We start from the raw sequence: 19,703 nt of genomic DNA, 5'->3' as shown, positions 1-19,703 counted from the left end.
ACCCAAAACCACCTTGATAGCCCGTCGGGAATGCGGTGGACTAAGCCTTCCCTCGATCGAACACTATTCGTACGCGTTACATCTTTCACAAATGGCCCTCCTACTCCCGACTGTAACAACCCCGCCGCTATGGGTGGACGTAGAACGAGCCCTTACAGGGGCACCCTACGGCCTCCAGCTATTATACGATACGAGCCAAAAATGCCCCGACCCACCAATCCTATGATAGGCGCCATGAAGAAAACCTGGCAGCGGGTACATAGGCTCCTTAAGATAGACCCCCACTTACATGACAGGGCTCCATTATGAGGCACCAAAGGGTTCCAAATCGGAGGGAAAACTATTACCTGGAAAGATTGGGGTCAACGAGGCATCAGACGAGTGGACCAACTTATATCAGGGGAAACCTGGAAAACTTCTAGGGACCTATAGGTGGAATTCAACCTCCCGGAATGCCACTCATGGCGCTACCTCCAACTCAGACATTGTCTTAAACAGAGACTAGGTGCCCTTCCCCGACAGCTCCCGCGCTCTCCTATACTACACTATCTAGAGACATGGGGGAAGATGAAAGGTGCGATATCGGGACTCCAGGCATTGCTGAATCGCCACCTCTTCTCACTCCCACTCCTGACTTCGCTCAAAAACAAATGGCAGACGCACCTACAAACGGAATATGACCTGGAGGACTGGACTGACCTGATCGAAGCCAGGGACCGCGGAGCACGCGAGGCTCGTCTGAAATTCTGCCTCTTTAAGACACTACATGATTGGTATTGGACCCCACAAAAATTACATATGGCAAGACTTCTCCCCTATGCAAACTGCTGGAGGTGACCACACACACACAGTGACTTACTCCATATCCTACACGATTGCACAGCCGTACAACCTTTTTGGAGAACAGTGGGAAACACCCTCCGAGAATCCCTACCCCTCCCACCACTCCTCACCCCATCTCTCCTATTGCTACACGACATGGGAGAACTCCATAAGATCACACGAACTCAAAGTAGACTCCTACACACCGCGCTAGCAACGGCCAAATTATGCATCCTTAGACACTGGCGTGCACCGACCGTCCCCTCCCTTGATGAATGGTTGACTGCAATGTACCAAGCAGCCACACACGAACGACTTATCTACAGTTTACAGGACAGAACGGAGGTGTTTCTCCAGACCTGGTCATCCTTCATCTCCGGACACTAGGATCAGATTACCCCTAGAGAACTCCACAAAATACCACGTAGTGGGAATATACCATTCTTGATACCATACCCATGCAGGTACATCCACTCATACCTAACACACCATTCCTTCCCTCCTGGACTCAGATGACTCCCCCCACCCCCCCGGTAGAAAGGTAGAAAGCTATTGTATAACCTATGATAAAAGCCGCTGCTCACCATCCACTATTCATTGACCTTTTTGGCATAACCTATTCCATTATTCATACCCCAATCCTTATACATATTATTGATGTTCATATCACTGTGTCATTCCCCGATCCATTCCCCCCCCACCACACCCCCCTGCCCCAAAACATCTTATAACACTTTATAGTCTGGCTCTATTTTTCTCTTCATATGGAAGCAGCCACTATAATGATTTGCCTTTTGAATTCACACGGCCCCCTCCCCTTGGTCATTATCGCTATCACTATCACTACTAATATTAACATCATTATTATTACAGTGATTTTTATTGTTATTATCGTTGCCACTTTCTTATTCTTCTTCTGCCTGTTAGACACCATGGACACTAATACAATCCATATATACGCCCTCTTTCCCCTTACCCCTTCCATACCCTCCCTCCCTACTCTACATTTTCTATACACTTAGATTCCTACCCAGACACCTCTCCCCCTCACCCCCCCCTTTCCTTCTTCCATTTTCACGACCCACACTAATCACTATTTTTCTTTATATCCCTCAGTACACTCCTAATGGTCCCCCACTACCCTTGACCGTACCCCACCCTTACCACAAAACACTATGACTCACACTCTTTAAATGACTAGCAGCATATTCCAGAGAGACTCAAGGAGATGGCAAATGGGACACCTGGTTAGTATTTACCCCGACTGTTATTACAGTAGAATTGTATAACGAGGACATCATGGAGCAAATGGATCCTTGTTTTTCTGTTCTTTTCCCCCTCTTTTGTAAGTTGGTTTCATTGAATCGTTTAACATATCTCTGATTGTATATGCATTATCATAAGAAAAAAGCCGCAACTATGGCAAATGGCATAGCAATAGACGAGAGATATAAAATAACAATTGTACATGTATAATGCCTAGAAAAAACAGACATATGCATTGATAATGACTCACAGAATGTAAAACTGTACTTGTTGTCTTCCCTATGAGAAAACCTGATTGGAAACAGAAATGGCTTAGGTTAACAGACTGTTCACTATACTATGTAATATGATGCAATTAACAATTAAAAAAAAATACAACACAAAAAAAAAAAGCTAGGTCTTCACCTTCTTGCAGAATTCAAGAAATTAGGAGGAGGCTCTTAGATGTACCTGCAGGCTGGTCTGCACTTTAGAAACGGCTAGAAGAAGACTTGCCTGCCAGATCTGGTTTTTGGTGTGTGTAGGAGATGTGCAAGTAAGAGTCCAGGCAAACAGAGATGTTTTTGAAGGTTTATGAAAACAGATGTGATTGGGGAGGAATGCAAGGCCAGTGTTATGTGCTCTTTTGTATTTGGGAATCCATTGAAGTGCCTTCAGGTGTTGCGAGATGAGAGTACAGCATAGGAGGTTGAGAGTGATTCTGGCCACTGAGTTCTGCATGGTTTGTAGCCTCTGGTGAGTGTTTGGTTGATCCTGGCATAGTGGGTGTTCCTGTAGTCCATCTTGCTTGTGATGAGGGTGTGTGTGACTGTTTTTGGGATGCTTTCTGGGTGCTGTCTGAGAGCCATTTGAAAATTTTCCTCAGCATCTTCAGGGTACGGAAATATGAAGCGGTGATGATGTAAACTTGGGCGGTAATGTAGATGAGAGTGTCGGTACTAGCTGTGAATTGCGATGACTGAAGATTATGAATTTGGTCTTGACATTGTTCAGCTTTAGACAGTTGGTTTTCATCCAGTGGCCGATTGTAGTCATGCAGGCATTGTACTTGAACGTGGTACATGGCATCTCGTCTGGGAGGGAAAGAATGAGTTGTATGTCTCTGGCATAACAGAGGACGTTGACGTCTTGAGAGTGGATGATGCTAGCTTGGAGGATCATATATGCTTTGCCAAGGGTCAGGCTGAGGGAGGATCCTTGAAGAACTCAGCAGATGAGGTTGCAGGTGTCCACTGTGTACACTGCCGGGCTGACTGACTGTCAGGAAGTAGTAGATCCATCAGAGCGCACGTCCTTGTATTCCGATGTCGTGTAGAAAGTTGCATATTTCCAAGCGTCTGCTGATTACTCTTCTGCACTTATGCTTATAATGGCACGACAATATGTGTTGTATGTATTCAGAAAGTAAGCTTTTAGTTTAAATACTCATGTAACGTCTAGAGTTTTAAAACAGGTCTAGGTGAACTCTAATTGCAATATTATAGAAAAATTGTCATGGGTTTATTCTCACACGACATCACTAATCATGAGGACACTTTCTCATGATAGGTTTGAGAATCACCATGAAAACAACACCTACAGCTCTTATCTGAAGAAAGGGGCATTTTCAACTTTCAGAGGACAACTTGTTTCTCCATCAAAGGTGCTATTTCGGAATACACTGGGACCTCATCAACAGAGCCTGATTTTGCAAGCTCTAGGCTGCCTGCCTTGGGAACTCTGGTATGAGACCGTTGAGCTGCACCCTTCATGACGGTAGTTCTTCAAGCGCTAATTATTTTGAGCCAAGGCTTAAGGAGAAGGGAATGCATATAAGTTAACATGTTGTCCACCTTAACATTGTTTATTTTTTCTTCATTCATATTCGTCACACACATGATATAATTAGTGTGCTTGCTTGCCAAAAAGTGTAAATGGAACACAGGTTCACAGACAGGAATTGTTACATTCCTAATGGAACGCTCTTTTAAGTTCATTGAGTTTCGTGGGACACAGTCTGGCTGGTTTTTTCCACTCTAAATAGGACTTTTGTATAGCTGTAGTTCCGGAGGGCCTAGGCAAACGTACCAGCATGGTCAAGGCCGACCCAGTGATGCAACAACAGCATCCACTGAGGCTGTAATGAACTGACTATCCCTTAGGGCTCACACACAAGAATGAGCACCAACACAAAGGCATCTGAGTACTACCGACAGAAAATTTCTTCCTAAGATTGGACAGGACTCCTCTGTCTACCTTAAGGTAGGTAAAGCTTAACTATTAAAAGGTATACCTGCTAATTGACTGAGCTCTGAATAACAACCTGAATCTGTGTTAAAATGCTGGTTAGAGAACTACAAATTAGGGTGAATATACGGGAGCAGAGACTAATTACTGGACGCCATCAGTGTAGGAAAGTACCATCTTCCTTGGCATGTTACCCCCATTTTTACCTGTATGTCAGTAAGTTTTTGCCTGTCTCACTGGGATCCTGCTGGTCAGGGCCACAGTGCTCGTAGTTTATGGCCTGATGTGTGTGTAGTGCTTAACTGTATCACAGAGGCTCTGCTAACCAGAACCTCAGTGCTTATGCTTTCTCTGCTTTTAAATTTGTCACTGTAGGCCAGTGACTTCATTTACCAATTTCAATTGGCACACTGGACCCCCTTTATGAGTCCCTAGTATATGGTACCAACGTGCCCAGGGCATTGGGGTTCCAGAAGATCCATATGGGCTGCAGCATTTCTTTTGCCACCCATAGGGAGGTCAGACAAACCCACTGCACTTAAGTAACTTATAAGTCACCTATATGTCTAACCTTCACTTGCTAAAGGTTAGGTGCAAAGTTACTAAGTGTGAGGGCACCCTTGTACTAGCAAAGGTGCCCCCACATTGTTCAGGGCCATTTCCCCGGACTTTGTGAGTGCGGGGACACCATTACACGCGTGCACTACATATAGGTCAATACCTATATGTAGCTTCACAATGGTAACTCCGAATATGTAACATGTCTAAGATCATGGAATTGTCCCTCCCATTCCAAATATGGTATTGGGGAGCCAATTCGATGCATCCTGGGGGCTCCACCAAGGACCCCCAGTACTGCCAAACCAGTTCTCTGAGGCTTACACTGCAGCTACAGCTCCTGCAGCCCTGTCCCAGGAAGGCAGAACAAAGCATTTCCTCTGAGAGCAGGGTGTTATACCCTCGCCCTTTGGAAATAGGTGTTACAGGCTGGGGAGGGGTAGCCTCCCCCAGCCTCTGGAAATGCTTTGAAGGGCACAGATGGTGCCCTCCTTGCATAAGCCAGTCTACACCGGTTCAAGGACCCCTTGTCCCCTGCTCTGGCGCAAAACTGGAAAAAGAAAAGGGGAGTGACCACTCCCCTGTCCATCACCACCCTAGGGGTGGTGCCCAGAGCTCCTCCAGTGTGTCCCATACTTCATCCATCTTGCTTTGCAAGGTGTGGGGGCACTCTGGAGGGCTCTGTTTGGCCAGTGCCAGCAAGGGCCGTCAGAGACCCCTCCTGATAGGTCCATATCTGATAAGGTAGCCAATCCCACTCTCAGGGCTATTTAGGGTCTCTCCTGTGGGTTCTCTTCAGATTCTGCTTGCAAGTTTCCTTCAGGAATCCTCTGCAACAACTTCATCATCCTCTGACCTCGGATCAACCGTAGCCTGCTCCAGGAACCACTGTAACAGCAACAAAGTATCCACAAGAGATACTTTTCCTCTGCAACTTCAGCTCCAGCCAGCAACTGCAACAGTTTCCACAGTGTGCATGCTCTGAGGACTCCCCGTCTTCCTCCTGCACCAGAAGGACCAAAGAAATCTTCTGTGGGGTGACAGAGTCACTCCCCTGCTCCAGCAGGCACCTTCCAAGACGATGACCAGTACCCATGGACTCCTCTCACAGCGAAGAGCATGCTCCTAAGGACACAGAGGGTGGACATCATCGACATAGGCTGTCCTGAGGTCCTGCTGATGCAATTTAGAGGAGGTAAGACCTTGCCTTCCCAGAGAGCGCTGGTACCTCAGCGTACTGCGTCTTCTTCACCTCCTGAGGCCTCTGTGCACTATTTGAAAAATGTTCTTCATGCACAGCCGGACTCAGGTCCCCAGCACTCCATCCTGCGACACTCAACTCGCTGAGTTGTTCTCCGGCGGCGTGGGACCTTCCTTTGTTGTGCTGCATCAACCACGTTTTACACCTCCTTTGTCCCTGTGTCCTGGGACTCCCGGGGGTGCTCGCTGGCGTCCTGACACAGAGTTGAGGACCCTAGGTCCCTCCTGGTCCATCCAGCGCCATTTTGACGCAAAACACACTTTTGTCGTAACCAAGGCTTGTTGGCGACTTCCAACACAAAATCACGTCTGCATCCATCTTCACGTCGTGGGACATTCTTTGCATCATACAGGAACCTGCTGGCATCTTCCTGGGGTCCATTTCTCCAGTCTTCGACTAACCGTGGACTCTTCTTTTGCACCCTCTTCTAGGTTGGCAGGGGCTCCTGTCCTTCTTGGAACTTCTTTCGACTTCTGAGCTTGGTCCCCTTCTTTTGCAGGTTTTCAGGTCCAGTAATCCAGCAGTTGTTCTTTGCAGACTTGGTTGGTTACTGCATAATCCCAATCATGAGGTGTAGTGTGTTCTAAGGAAACTTGCAGTACTTTACTCCTGCTTTTCTGGGCTCTGGGGTGGGGTAATTTACTTATCTTTACTTTATTCTTACTCTCCTAGCGATTCTGCACACACTACACTTGTCTAAGGGGGAAATTTGTGATTCGCATTCCACTTTCTTAGTATGTGGATTGTGTTGCCCCAGACCTATTTTCTCCCATTGCATTCTACGGCATTTCCTATTGTTTGCATTGTTCTATGACGATTTACTTGTCTAATTTTGGTGTCTTGTGTATATTTTGTGTATAATACTTACCTCCAGAAGGAGTATTGTCTCTGAGATATTTTTGGTAATGTGTCACCCAAATACGTAACTTTATTTCTGATAACACTGAGTATTGTCTTTACTTGTGTATAAGTATTGTGTAACTATAGGTGGTATTGCATGAGCTTTGAATGTCTCCTAGTTCAGCCTATGTTGCTCTGCTATCGTTACCTCTATCAGCCTAAGCTGCTAGAACACTACTACTTCACTAACAAGGGATAACAGGACCTGGTATAAGCTGTAAGTACCCAAGGTACCCACTACAAACCAGGCCAGCCTCCTACAACCAGGGTTTCCATCTAGCAGAGGTAATACTGGCTGTAACAGAAAGTCCAGCAAATACATTTGAAATTTTACTCAAGAGAACTTTTTGCATCAGTTAAGACTGATACTAGGCATTTCGCCAAATACAAGCTGTGGAGACTTCTTGCATATTGTGTAACTTACGAAAGTCGGTGATTCCTCATACGTTACCACAAACATACAGAGTGGTTTAAGAGGTAGTTGTCACATGTAGCAGAGTAATTTAGAATGGGAACCGTGGGGCTTCCATGGCCCACGTTAGCAACATTTACACCACAACCAAATTGCAGAACGGCAGAGACAGTTATTACTAGAATTACTGACAATCTGTGGGGTTTACTGGGGGTATTTTTTAAACGTTTAATAATAATTTCATATTTCCTACAGTTCATGAACTCTTTCATGTGCTCACCGACTCTATTATTGCAAAATCGAAAACGTTGTATTTTAATGCATATCGAAAGCATGATGTTGAAGGGGAGCCACTGATCTCTTATATGGTATGAACAATAGTGTCAGTTCTTATGGCAAGAAAATTAAACACAAGAATGTTAAGGGTCAAGGATTGGACACATAATTGATCATATTTATTGCTCAGCATGCCACTTAAATGTTTCTCAGATCTTACCACAATGGCAGTTAAACTTTGGCAAAATGATCAACAGCCTAAATGGACTAGCACAGTGGTTCCCAACCTTTTGACTTCTGTGGACCCCCCACTTTATCATCATTACTGGAACCTGGGGACCCCCCAATGAATCATTATTGGAATCCAGGGACCCCTCCCCCCACCCCCCACTGAGTCATTGCTGAAAGCTGGGACCTAATCTGTTCATATTATTTAATTTTGTAAGTCGTTGCGGAACCCCTGCAGAGGGTTCGCGACCCCCATTGGTCCCGGACCATAGGTTGGGAACCAGTGGACTAGCAGAACAAGGCGGGACAAGCTTTCAAGGACTGGCAAACCTCCTCATTCCTAGACAAATGTCAAAAACTCCTACTTACGTGTGTACGTTTACTCTCGCCTTTCTCCCTCTTTTCAGTTCCCTCTCTATGTTCTCTAGTTTTATCCTGTAAAGAGACAGAGGCAGCAATTGGAAATTAGCTAACCACATGACTATAGTGAAAACTGTTGCAGGGCCATTGCTTTCTTAAATCTACCTTCCATGTGCCTGAGTCAGGCTACAACCAAACATCCACAGAGTGTGCCTAGCGACAGCCAAGCAAACTGGTATAAAAGGTTTACAATTTTGGTGAATGCAAGTTATTGCATTTCATATCTGTCTAAATTGAGCTCTACCTGCAGAGCAAAAAGGTACAACAATCAGGATTAATTAAAATGGCTTCAAGAAAGAGCTATTTAGAGATTCATTCTTATTAGTTCTAGCTGCAGCTTCCACTACCCTTGTAATGCATGTGCGATCAAAAAGATTCTATGCAGTTCCACATGCAAATGGCGCAAGCAATGTTCTGTGTTGTAACTAATACACTGGACTGCACTGCACCCTTGGGATGAAACAGATCAAGTGTGACACTAGGGACACTAATGTGCCTCACTGCTATTTACCGTAAGTGCACTAACCCACTACCACAACACTACATGCTCCGGACTCAAAGGGGCATTGTTTCCACATAGTAACAAACTATTGCAATGCAATTAACTGTAGGGACACTAATCCACCACACTACACAACATCCCATAAGTGAGTAGACCCAAAACACTGCATTCTACGGACATCAGCGCGCCAAACTGCATCTTAACAACACTAACACAATACACAGAACTACACCGAGCAGACGGCAACTGGCTAAACTGCACCGCAGCCTATGAAAGTTAACCAAACACACAAGAGAGCATTCAAGATCCAATAACATACAGATTCATGCAGCATTTTTTTCAAAGACCCCACAGAGTTTCCTTTTTTAATAGTGTTCAGTTAATTCTTGTGCTGAGTGACTGTCTTGGTTTGCTAGACTGCTATCCTACCTTTACATGCTACCGCTGCACTGTGGCACGAACAAATGCATAATACACAAATATTCACAATTTTGTCCAGAAGGGATAGCAGAGCCAGGTAGCCACCATCTGCTGGCAGTGGTGAGAAATTAAAACGTCATTTATATGTTGGCTAGATGAAAAATTCAGGGATCAATCACCAACACTTTTCTTTACCAACACACCAACCTGTCATTGATTGCGTTCTGCCGCTCAGCATTATGATTTTTGATTGCCAATATGTCTTTCACATAACATAGCTCCAGGTCTTCAGCTTCTCTTAGTTTTTCCTGCGTCCGTTCCCTGTTTTTGAGAAGGTCGTTGTAGCCCCTCTTCAATTCTATATTCTCATTTTCCTGAGATCCAACCAGCTTGTAGTACTGCAACACCTTCTTCTTCCAATTCTGAAACTGTCCCTCAAGCACCGTCACGCTATATGGAAAAGGACTGCATTAGTCACCCATGGCACAGCATGAAGGTTACTTTGGTGCTGTGAAGTTAGCAGCCCAATATAGACACAGACAGCAGGTGGAGTAAATTATTTCACTTGAACCACTAATGTGTTCTACTCCCCTATAAGGGATGTACCACAATTCAAGATCACATTTTTCTGAGAAATAACAGTACGTTATCAATTTTTACAGAAATGTTGGAAAACGAGAAATGGGACAAACACACTGTATATGCTGTTTCGGGAAGCATTATGTTACAAATGGGGTCTCTAGTTGGCAGTCGGTTTGCACCCTGTCCAAGTAGGGACCCTCACTCTAGTCAGGATAAGGGAGATACCCGCTAAGATAGCCCCTGCTCACCCCCCCCTTGGTAGCTTGGCACGAGCAGTCAGGCTTATCTCAGAAGCAATGTGTAAAGCATTTGCACATAACACATAGTAGTAAGTGAAAACACTACAAACGAACACCACACCAGTTTTAGAAAAATAGCCAATATTTATCTATATAAAACAAGACCAAATACGATAAAAATCCAACGGGAGGCAAGCTCTACTCCAAGCCCTTGGAGAATTTTCTCAAGCAGGACACACAGCAAAGTTCACCCTTTGCACTCGTTTCAGGCAGAAGCAGCAACTGCAGGCCAGACTAGCAAAGCAGCACAGCAAAGGGACAGTACTCCTCCTTCAGCTCTTCTCAATGGCAGAGGTTCCTCTTGATTCCAGAAAGATTCTAAAAGTCTGGGGTTTTGGGTCGTCTTCTTATACCCAGTTCTGCCTTTGAATTTGGCAAACTTCAAAGCAAAGTCTCAAGTGTTTGCAAGATCCTTCCTTGTCCAGGCCAGGCCCCAGACGCACACCAGGGGGTTGGAGACTGCATTGTGTGAGGGCCGGAACAGTCCTTTCAGGTGTGAACGACCACTCCTCCCTCCTCTGTAGCTCAGATGGCTCATCAGGATATGCAGGCTACACCCCCACCCCCTTTTGTGTCACTGTCTAGAGAGGTGCAAAACTGCCCAACTGTGAAACTGACCCAGACAGACAATCCACAAACAGGCAGAGTCACAGAATGGTATAAGCAAGAAAATGCCTACTTTCTAATCATGGCATTTTCAAACAGACAATTTAAAAACCAACTTCACTAAAAGATGTACTTTTAAATTGTGAGTTCGGAGACCCTAAACTACATATTTTTATCTGCTCTCAAAGGGAATCTGCACTTTAAGGATATTAAAAGGCAGCCCCCATGTTAACCTATGAGAGAGCTAGGCCTTGCACAGTGAAACACGAATTTGGCAGTATTTCACTGTTAGGACATATAAAACCCACTAGTATAGGTCCTACCTTAAACATACACTGCACCCTGCCCCTGGGGCTACCTAGGGCCTACCTTAGGGGTGCCTGAGATGTAGTAGAAGGTAAGGTTTAGGCCTGGCAAGTGGGTACACTTGCCAAGTCGAATTGGCAGTTTAAAACTGCACACACAGACACTGCAGTGGCAGGTCTGAGCCATGTTTACAGGGCTACTAATGTGGGTGGCACAACCAGTGCTACAGGCCCACTAGTAGCATTTGATTTACAGGCCCTGGGCACCTCTAGTGCACTTTACTAGGGACTTACAAGTAAATCAAATATGCTAATCATGGATACATCAATCAACAGTACACTTTACACAGAGAGCATATGCACTTTAGCACTGGTTAGCAGTGGTAAAGTGCCCAGAGTCCTAAAGACAACAAAAAGAGGTCAGAAAAAATAGGAGGAAGGAGGCACAAAGACTGGGGATGACCCTGCAAAAAGGGCCATTTCCAACACATTACACATTACATAGCCCATAGGACATAGCTCATAAAAGTAAAAGGAGGCCATGCATAGGCTCCCCTGGGGCCCTGAACACAAGCATAAAAGCCTGAGAAGAGAAGGGCTGAAGAATGTTATACTGCAGAATCGTTTACTGGTGGCTGAGAGTTCTAATATCTCATGAAAGCCCAGGGAGGAAATGTCTCTGCTAGATGCAGGAGTGCCTCATTTGGGATTCCTCAAAGCTATTTTTCTGGGGCTTTTACCCCAATGGTGAGCTGGTTCGCTCGTACTGAATACCATGGAGCTCTCCACATGCTGCATCCTGCTCCCCGCAACTCAGTCTGCCAATTTCTATCAGCGCCATGACATGCAACCAGCATACTCCAAAGGCCACATTCTTGCCTTTTGACAACACAAACCATACAATGAAAACGTCCCATACCACTGGACTGGGCCATCACTGTGTCATCCAGTCAACACACTGAGGTCAAAAAGAGAACAGACCTTCAAATCCCTCAAAGACTTCACCATTGCCAACCTAAAGTTCAAAATCATCATTCAGCCTACCATCTCCCTTCCAACATCACTACCCTTCTAAACAACTTCGCAAACTGAATCCTTCAAGACCCTGTTCACGGACCACAAATGTTCCATTCATATACAGGAAAGAAAACAAAAGAAAGACAGCACACTGATGATCTTATGCTACTAAGGTACCTCTGCCTGAAACATACCCAACACATATCAGTAAAGGACTGTACCAACACCATCAGGGACGTTGTCAAGAGAAGCAGAAGGCTGTTCAAGATAATCAAGCACTGCATTAACCTACTGCCTGAACCACACATCTCACTGTCTACAGAAAAGTACAAAGCATCAGTTTTTTCTTTAGTAAATCAAAACAAAAAAATAGAAAATAAAAAACAGATGGGCTGACACCATGCCTGTGTATCCTCTGACACCCTTCAATCTACATTGCATCCCACAATGGTTATCTATCGAACCCTTTATTGCTCACAGACTTCACCCACATCTTCAGCCCAATCAAAGCCATCTCCTACAAAGATGATGACTTAACTTCATCAATACCTTTTCCAGAGAAGTTCTCTTACCCCTACTCATGACATCATTCCTGAAGATCTCAAGACACACCATATCCTCTCACTCCCGAAGAAACCCAAACATGACCAACCCTTCTTGAAAGTCTCCAGGGGCTCCCCTGCTTGCTCCCCACCAAGACACACATGTCCTACACCTACCTGAAGCTCAATCCCATTACTACATAATCCCTACTATTTGTCAAGAAGAACAAGCAACAGCTATTCCAAACCCTGATCAATGACATGAACCTGTACAGATTAGGACCCTCAACTTTCACCTAGAGCAAAGTCACATGCATTAGCCCTGGACACTGGCCTCATTCCAAAGAACACAATGCTAAGAAAACAAATACGCCCTGACCTCGTAATTCAAGCCCTTGTCCTCTTGCAACTGGATGGTGAAAACACCCCACTCCTCTCCCATCCAGACTCCAAAGCGACTATAAGGTAATCCTAAATGCCACAGCATGTCTCATCAAGGGGCTGGGAAATTATGACAACATTGCCTCTACTATGAAGAAAATTCTACTGCCTCTTGACAGCCAACACCATCTTCAAAATCAGCTGCATTATCTGCTAAGCATTGTGGCCAGTACTTCCAGAGTTTAGACTTGGCTGTTTTTGCTGGATGTAGAACTCTGTGTACTTAACCCCTGATAACTATTGATAGAGTGTTTGTGCTTCACCTGTAAAAATGATGACACTGGCATACACAGTCATATTTAACTTACGTATCAGTCTTTTGTATACAGTACCAAGAGTACACAGGGCCTCTACGTTACAAGACACTAGTGGACTGCAGCGCCCACTGTGCTATCCCTTAGAGTGCCACCGCAAATCCGAATGCAAGCCTACCTACTTAGTCTGGTCGTTGCAGTTTTAAGCTACAAATAAGACCTGTCACAGCATTCTCTTTTGAAAGGTTAAACATTCCTTTAAATAACAATGTCACCCCTAAGTAGGACGTATTGCCCATAAGGCAGGGTGCATGATATTTGAAAATAGAGTCTTCATAAGTTTAATGTAAAACATTTCCTTGAAGTGAAAAAGCAACAAAAGCTATTTTCACAGTAGCAAGGTTAGCTGTTCCACAGGAAACACTGGGTTACATTATTACATTTAATAATGCCAAATTTGGTAAGGGAACAGCTAATCAAATGATTCAAAGATGTTTTTAATAGTTAGTCAAAAGCCAATTTCATGGTGAAATCACATTTTAATAAATACTAAGGAAAAGTTTATTTTATGAAGTTACCTTTTCCCTCCCTAAAGCCTCTGGAGGTCCATTTACATGACCTCCAATCTGTGAACTGGCAGCTGAATAGTGCCCTTGATTAAGTTTGAAAACTGCTCTCAGAGCAGGCAAAAGCCTTGGGTGTGTGAAGGGGTTTTTCCCTTGACAGGATGACAACTGGGTCGTGTCCAGTAACTTGACTACCTTCAAAGGGGCCTCCCCTGTCAAAGGCAAATGTTAGCTGACACCTGGGCAGACACTTTCTTTGTTCCCTCACTCAGGCAGGCACACTCCCAATGGGAAAGGATCTGGCCCCTGAACTGGCTTAGAGTGACCACAGAGGAGAGGTTACTTATTTCCATGGCCACACTTCTGGGCTGGGCACACACACTCAGCATAGGGTAAGAACATTTCTGGCATCTTGGTCCTAGGTAGAGGAGCACTTTGTGGAATACAGATAATGCTACAAAAGTGAGTACAGTTACCGCTGGAAAATATCACCTCATCAACTAGGGTGGAGCCAGTAGTCACCCCACCCACAGGCTAATGTCAGGCATAAATATGGAACCCATAGTACCCTTCTCAGAACACTACTGAACCTGTGGTAGATCAGAAGAGGACTGAACCTACTGTCTGAGACCTGAGAAGATCCTAGAGGACATGCTCTCTTTCTTGCACCGAAGACAAAGAAGTGAACTCCAAGGGTCATAAGGCTGACCCGGTCAAACTACAGAGACACAACAAGCTACAAGAGGCCTTTTCTGCAACTTCTCACTTGACTTCTTACAACTGGGCGTGCCATGGACTCTGCTACTGGCATCTACTGGAGTGAGCCTTGACCCATATGTGCTGTCCCAAGGTCCTGGGACCCTAGACTGTGTCACAGTGTACTTGTCCTAACAGGAGGCCTGGGACCAACATACCAAGCCGTTTCGATAAAGGTGCGTTGCCGCTCTGCTGAAGAGTTAAGTTGCTCCTACTAAAGAGCTTTTCCGTAGCAGAAAATCTGACTCTGCGTGAACTCACAGAGAAGTTATCTGACCTTGTTAAGTCCTGTTTGGCTACAGCCTGCAGCCTTGCCACCCTGGAAGGATCTGAGCTCTACCAAAGTAACCAATGGACTTATTTAGGTCTTGGCAAACCTACACTGACCTTGGTCGGCGTTTGTACCGCTCCCCCCACGCAGCACCACCTGTTTGCTGCTGGTGCACTGCGAGAGTGAGCCTGCTTGGCTCCTAGTTCGAGGCCCTCCTTCACCCGCAGGCACCCACCTTCAACTCTTCCCTGGTGGCCTCTCTCTGTATCTCCAGCCGTTCTGCTTCTCTTTTTCGTTTTCCTGCGCTTGCTCCTTGCTGCTGCTGCCCCTGTGGTCCCATCCCCTCCTTGCGATGCGCTTTCCAGCCCTCCCGCCACCCAGCTGACTGACCCCTCCTTCCTCCCTCCCTTTCTTAACGGCAACCACTAATGCACCAAAGGCAAGCCGGCCGTGCCCAGCACCACAGTCCCTGGTCCGTGCTTCATTCATCTGAACAACGCCTGTACCCTACGTGCCCTCAACACCAGAGGCTCTGTCACATGCCACCACGCCTCTCCGAAGGACATGCTAGGCCCTTTCTCCTGTCGCAACTGGGCCCTCACATTCCACAGCGCCACATCCGGAGCCCAGCTGGACACCTCAGATGCATACTTCTCAACACCCCACTTCCTCGTTAAGCATGCAGTAGAAGTATGGGAACTCCTTAACTCAATCACCACTGATGTTGCCTTCCTCACAGAGACCTGGATGACACCCACCTCAGCACCGGAAATCGCTACTGCCACCCCAGATGGCTACAAAATCATCCACAAGGACCATGTCAATCGACCAGGAGGAGGCATCGCCATATTCTACAGGAGCACACTCCGCCTTACGACCATCACCGAGGCCCAGACGCAGACTACCACCACCGAACACCTGCACTTCCAAATCCAGACTGACCCAAACACCTCTCTACGCGGCACTCTCGTCTACAGACCTCCTGGATCCCACCCTCAGTTCAGTGAAGCCTACTCAGTGACCTCAACTTTCACCTCGAAAACCACAACGACCCAAACACCACATCCCTCCTGACAACTCTCAGGTTTGAGCAACTGGTCAACCTCCCAACTCACTCAGCAGGACACACCCTTGACCCAGTCTTCTCAACAGGAAACAACATCTTCCTTGCCAACACCTCCGAACACCTCTGGACCGTCCTCCACTGCGTCCACTTCACATTTGCCAAGACCACCACATGTCACCATGCCCTCGCCCACTCTGCAGGAACTGGAGCAAGGTCACCGAAAGCCCAGCTCACTGAAGCACTCAGCATCTCCATTTCCACTGCAAAATCCAGGACATATATATATAGGGTTCAAGAGCCAAATCCCACCTCCACTGTGGACCATCACCACCATGGACCCTGCCGGTCAGCCGACTCGAGCCAATGGACCCCCATCTCCACAGAAGACACCCGAAAGCTCATAAACTCAATCTACTCAGGGGCACCCTCGGACCCATACCCACAACACATCTTCAACCGAGCCAGCGCCACCATCTCCCCCTAGCTGTGCCGGACAATAAACTGCTCCATCGAAACTACCCCATTTCCGAATGACTGGAAGCATGCTGAGATCAACCCGCTACTAAAGAAACCCACCGCCGATCCAAGTGACATGAAAAACTACAGACCCATCTCTCTTCTCCTCTTCCCAACCAAGGTAAACGAAAAGGCCATCAACACGTAGCTCACATAATTCCTTGAGGCAAACCACATCCTGGACACCTGCCCGTCTGGCTTCATGAGCAACCACAGCACCGAAACTGCCCTCCTCGCAGCCATTGATGACATCTGCACCATACTGGACCACGGAGACACGACTGCCCTCATCCTCCTTGACCTTTCCGCAGCATTCAACATTGTATCCCACAGCAACCTATGCAACAGACTTCAAGACACCAGCATCCTTGGTAAGGCCCTGGAATGGATCTGCTCCTTCCTCTCCGGAAGGACCCAGCGAGTCAGACTCCCACCGTTTGTCTCGGAACCTACAGAAACCCACTGTGGAGTACCCCAAGGCACCTCCTTGAGCGAACCCTCTTCAATATCTACATGGCTCAGCTCGCAAAAATTGTCAGACAGAACGGCCTCAACATAGACTCCTATGACCACGATATACAGCAAATTCTCTCCCTCACCGACAAACCATCAACAGCCAATACCATCTTCCACTACGGACCAAGAGCAGTTGCCTACTGGATGAAAAACAGCTGCCTCGAACTCAACTCGGAACAGACTGAGATCCTCATCCTGGGCCTCACTCCCTCTGCCTTGGACGACTCCTGGTGGCCAGCTGCCCTCATAAGCGCACCCCTGCACACCGACCACGCACACAACCTGGACTTCATCCTGGACACCACGCTGTTCATGACCTGACAAGTCAACGCAGTCTCATCGTTATGCTTCCACACTCTTAACCTCCTCTGAGAGGTCTTCAAGTGGATCCCCACCGAGGCAAGAAGGACAGTCACCCACATACTCGTAAGCAGCAAACTTGACTACGACAATGCTCTCTATGCTGGAATCACAAAGAAGCTCCAAAGCAGACTTCAGAGGATTCAGAAAGCAGCAGCCAGACTCATCATAGACATCTACAGCCACATCTCTGCCCACCTCAGAGACCTGCACTGGCTTTCAATCAGCAAACTTATCACCTTCAAGCTTCTGACACATGCCTACAAGGCTCTACACAACATCAGGCCGGCCTACCTCAACCACTGCCTATCTTTCTACACCCCCACCAACCAGCTCTGATCTTCTAACTTTGCCCTCGCTGCCAACAAGAATCAGGAAGAGCACTGTGGGAGGCAGATCCTTCTCCTACTTCGTAGCACAGACCTGGAACACGCTACCTATCCACCTCAGGCTGGCCCCCCTCACTGAATCAGTTCAAGAAGGACCTCAAGACCTGGCTCTTTGACTGACAGGCTCCCCTTCGACAGCAGCTTGAGACCCCATGCGTGCTAGGCAGTGCTATACAAATTGCTGACTGATTGAATACTCTGTAACAAACGTGATGGCTATCCCGTCCGCCGTCTTAAGAGCTCCATAGGATATCATGGGATCGTAATAAGGCAGACGGGTTATCTGTCACATTTGTGACAACGTATTCCCCTCCACCGAAACCTAAATCAGGCCCTTGGTCTGAAAATATAAATTTTCACCAGGTGAAGGCGCCAGAAGTATCTGGCTGGTGAGAGGACTTCTGGATGCAAAATAAAATCTTGCTCTGAACTTTCCTGACAAACATTAACAGTTTAACCAAGACCTCATGCCACAGCTATCTGACAACATGCTACAGCTATAGCCTGCTGCCTTGCCCCTCTGAGGATTTTGGACATCCATGTCAAAGACTAACAGCCTGATTTGAAACTCGGCAGATGGGTTACTCCGTCATACCTGTGACGGATGTCCTGTTCACCAAAATCAAAATCCTAATTTATCCTCTGGGATTTAGATTGTGGCAGACAGGCTATCGGTCACCATTGTGATGAAATAACCAATCTGCTGAGCTCTAAATGAGGTCCTAAGTCAGAAGGTAAAACGTCTGATCAGGCTGAACCTGGGTTCCGAATCTGGTCTGTGCTCTATCTCAGTTTGCTTTAACTTGCATCTAAGTACCAGTCAAACAAAACTAGATGACTGCAGCTGCTGCCTAATCGCTCCCAGGCCCTTTTTTTAACCTTAAACTGTAAAAATCCATATCTTTGGTTCACCTTGTTGGATTTGTGTCGTATTGGTGTAATTTGATTTATTACGATATCCTTCATTTTTCTAAAAAAATGGTTTGGGATTTTTTTTGTATGGTGTTTTGAGTTCATTATTGTTTTGGTACTGCATAAATATTTTTCACATTGTCTATGTTAGGCCTGTTTGCACTGTGCCATTGCTATCAGGGGGTTACGCTCATTTTAATTTAGTGACTTTACAAGGATTGAGGTTATTGCTTAAGGTGGGTGGCTACTCCCTTAACCATTACGCCCAATTTCTTACACTCGCCTACCTGTCTTACACGCTCACCACCTTTGTTGGTCTTCAGAGCACCCATAGTCACGACACCATCAGATGGAAGAAAAAGAAGTGCAATAACGAAAAAATAAAGCAAAAGGCCTTCTCAGTTTATACACCAAGAATCTGGAACAACATTCAGGTAACAATGAGGTCCACCTTACCCACCTCCAATTTAAGAAAGAGCTGAAGACATACCTCCTAAAAGTTCACTTCATCACAACAAAACTACAGTCACCTCCACTCACAGAACTCAGCTTCCCGTACAGCCACTCTTTGTATGGTTGCGCTGTACAAATATAAGTTACACACATACATACTTAAATACATACATACGTACATACAAGAAGACTTTTTACAAAAGAGAATAAAAATGATGCAAAATATTTGAAAATATTCCTTGACTGTAAACTATTCCACAGGTCATCTCCATGGAGCTCACTGTTCCTTGATGTGTGATTTGATTATAAATAGAGAACTACCATCAGTTCCATTTACCATACAACTCCCTTCTCACAGACCTATATATTTTTTGTAGTTATATGAGCAGCACAGAATCCATTTGCCTGAAGAACTCAGCACTGCTATTTATCACAACAAAATAGGGCATTGGTCTCACCATCTATTGAAATGCAAAGTCATGGAAACCAGGAATCCACTCCTCCACACCAAAATGTACTAGATACAAAAAGGGACATTTTACAACCCTCTCTCGAGGTGCT

At 46.0% G+C, this 19,703-nt stretch overlaps 1 protein-coding gene across 2 annotated transcripts in view; it reads right to left on the bottom strand.

The window, feature by feature from the left end:
* The window catches only part of ATG16L2 (autophagy related 16 like 2), a 288,242-nt gene that overhangs the window by 197,513 nt on the left and 71,026 nt on the right, over positions 1-19,703 (bottom strand). The window contains exons 5-6 of one of the 2 annotated variants that reach the window (XM_069203791.1): positions 9,499-9,741; positions 8,319-8,384 (exon numbers count right to left, since the gene is read on the bottom strand). The exons of the other annotated variant lie outside the window; for it this stretch is intronic. Of the exons in view, the coding sequence (XP_069059892.1) occupies positions 8,319-8,384; positions 9,499-9,741 (309 nt within the window). The remainder of the gene's footprint in view (positions 1-8,318; positions 8,385-9,498; positions 9,742-19,703) is intronic. 2 annotated transcript variants of the gene reach the window in all.

The sequence above is a fragment of the Pleurodeles waltl genome, chromosome 8 (genome assembly GCF_031143425.1).
Source record: "Pleurodeles waltl isolate 20211129_DDA chromosome 8, aPleWal1.hap1.20221129, whole genome shotgun sequence".
Taxonomy (NCBI): domain Eukaryota; kingdom Metazoa; phylum Chordata; class Amphibia; order Caudata; family Salamandridae; genus Pleurodeles; species Pleurodeles waltl.
The sequence above is the reverse complement of the archived record's forward strand: the minus strand, read 5'-3'. Positions and strand labels throughout refer to the sequence as shown.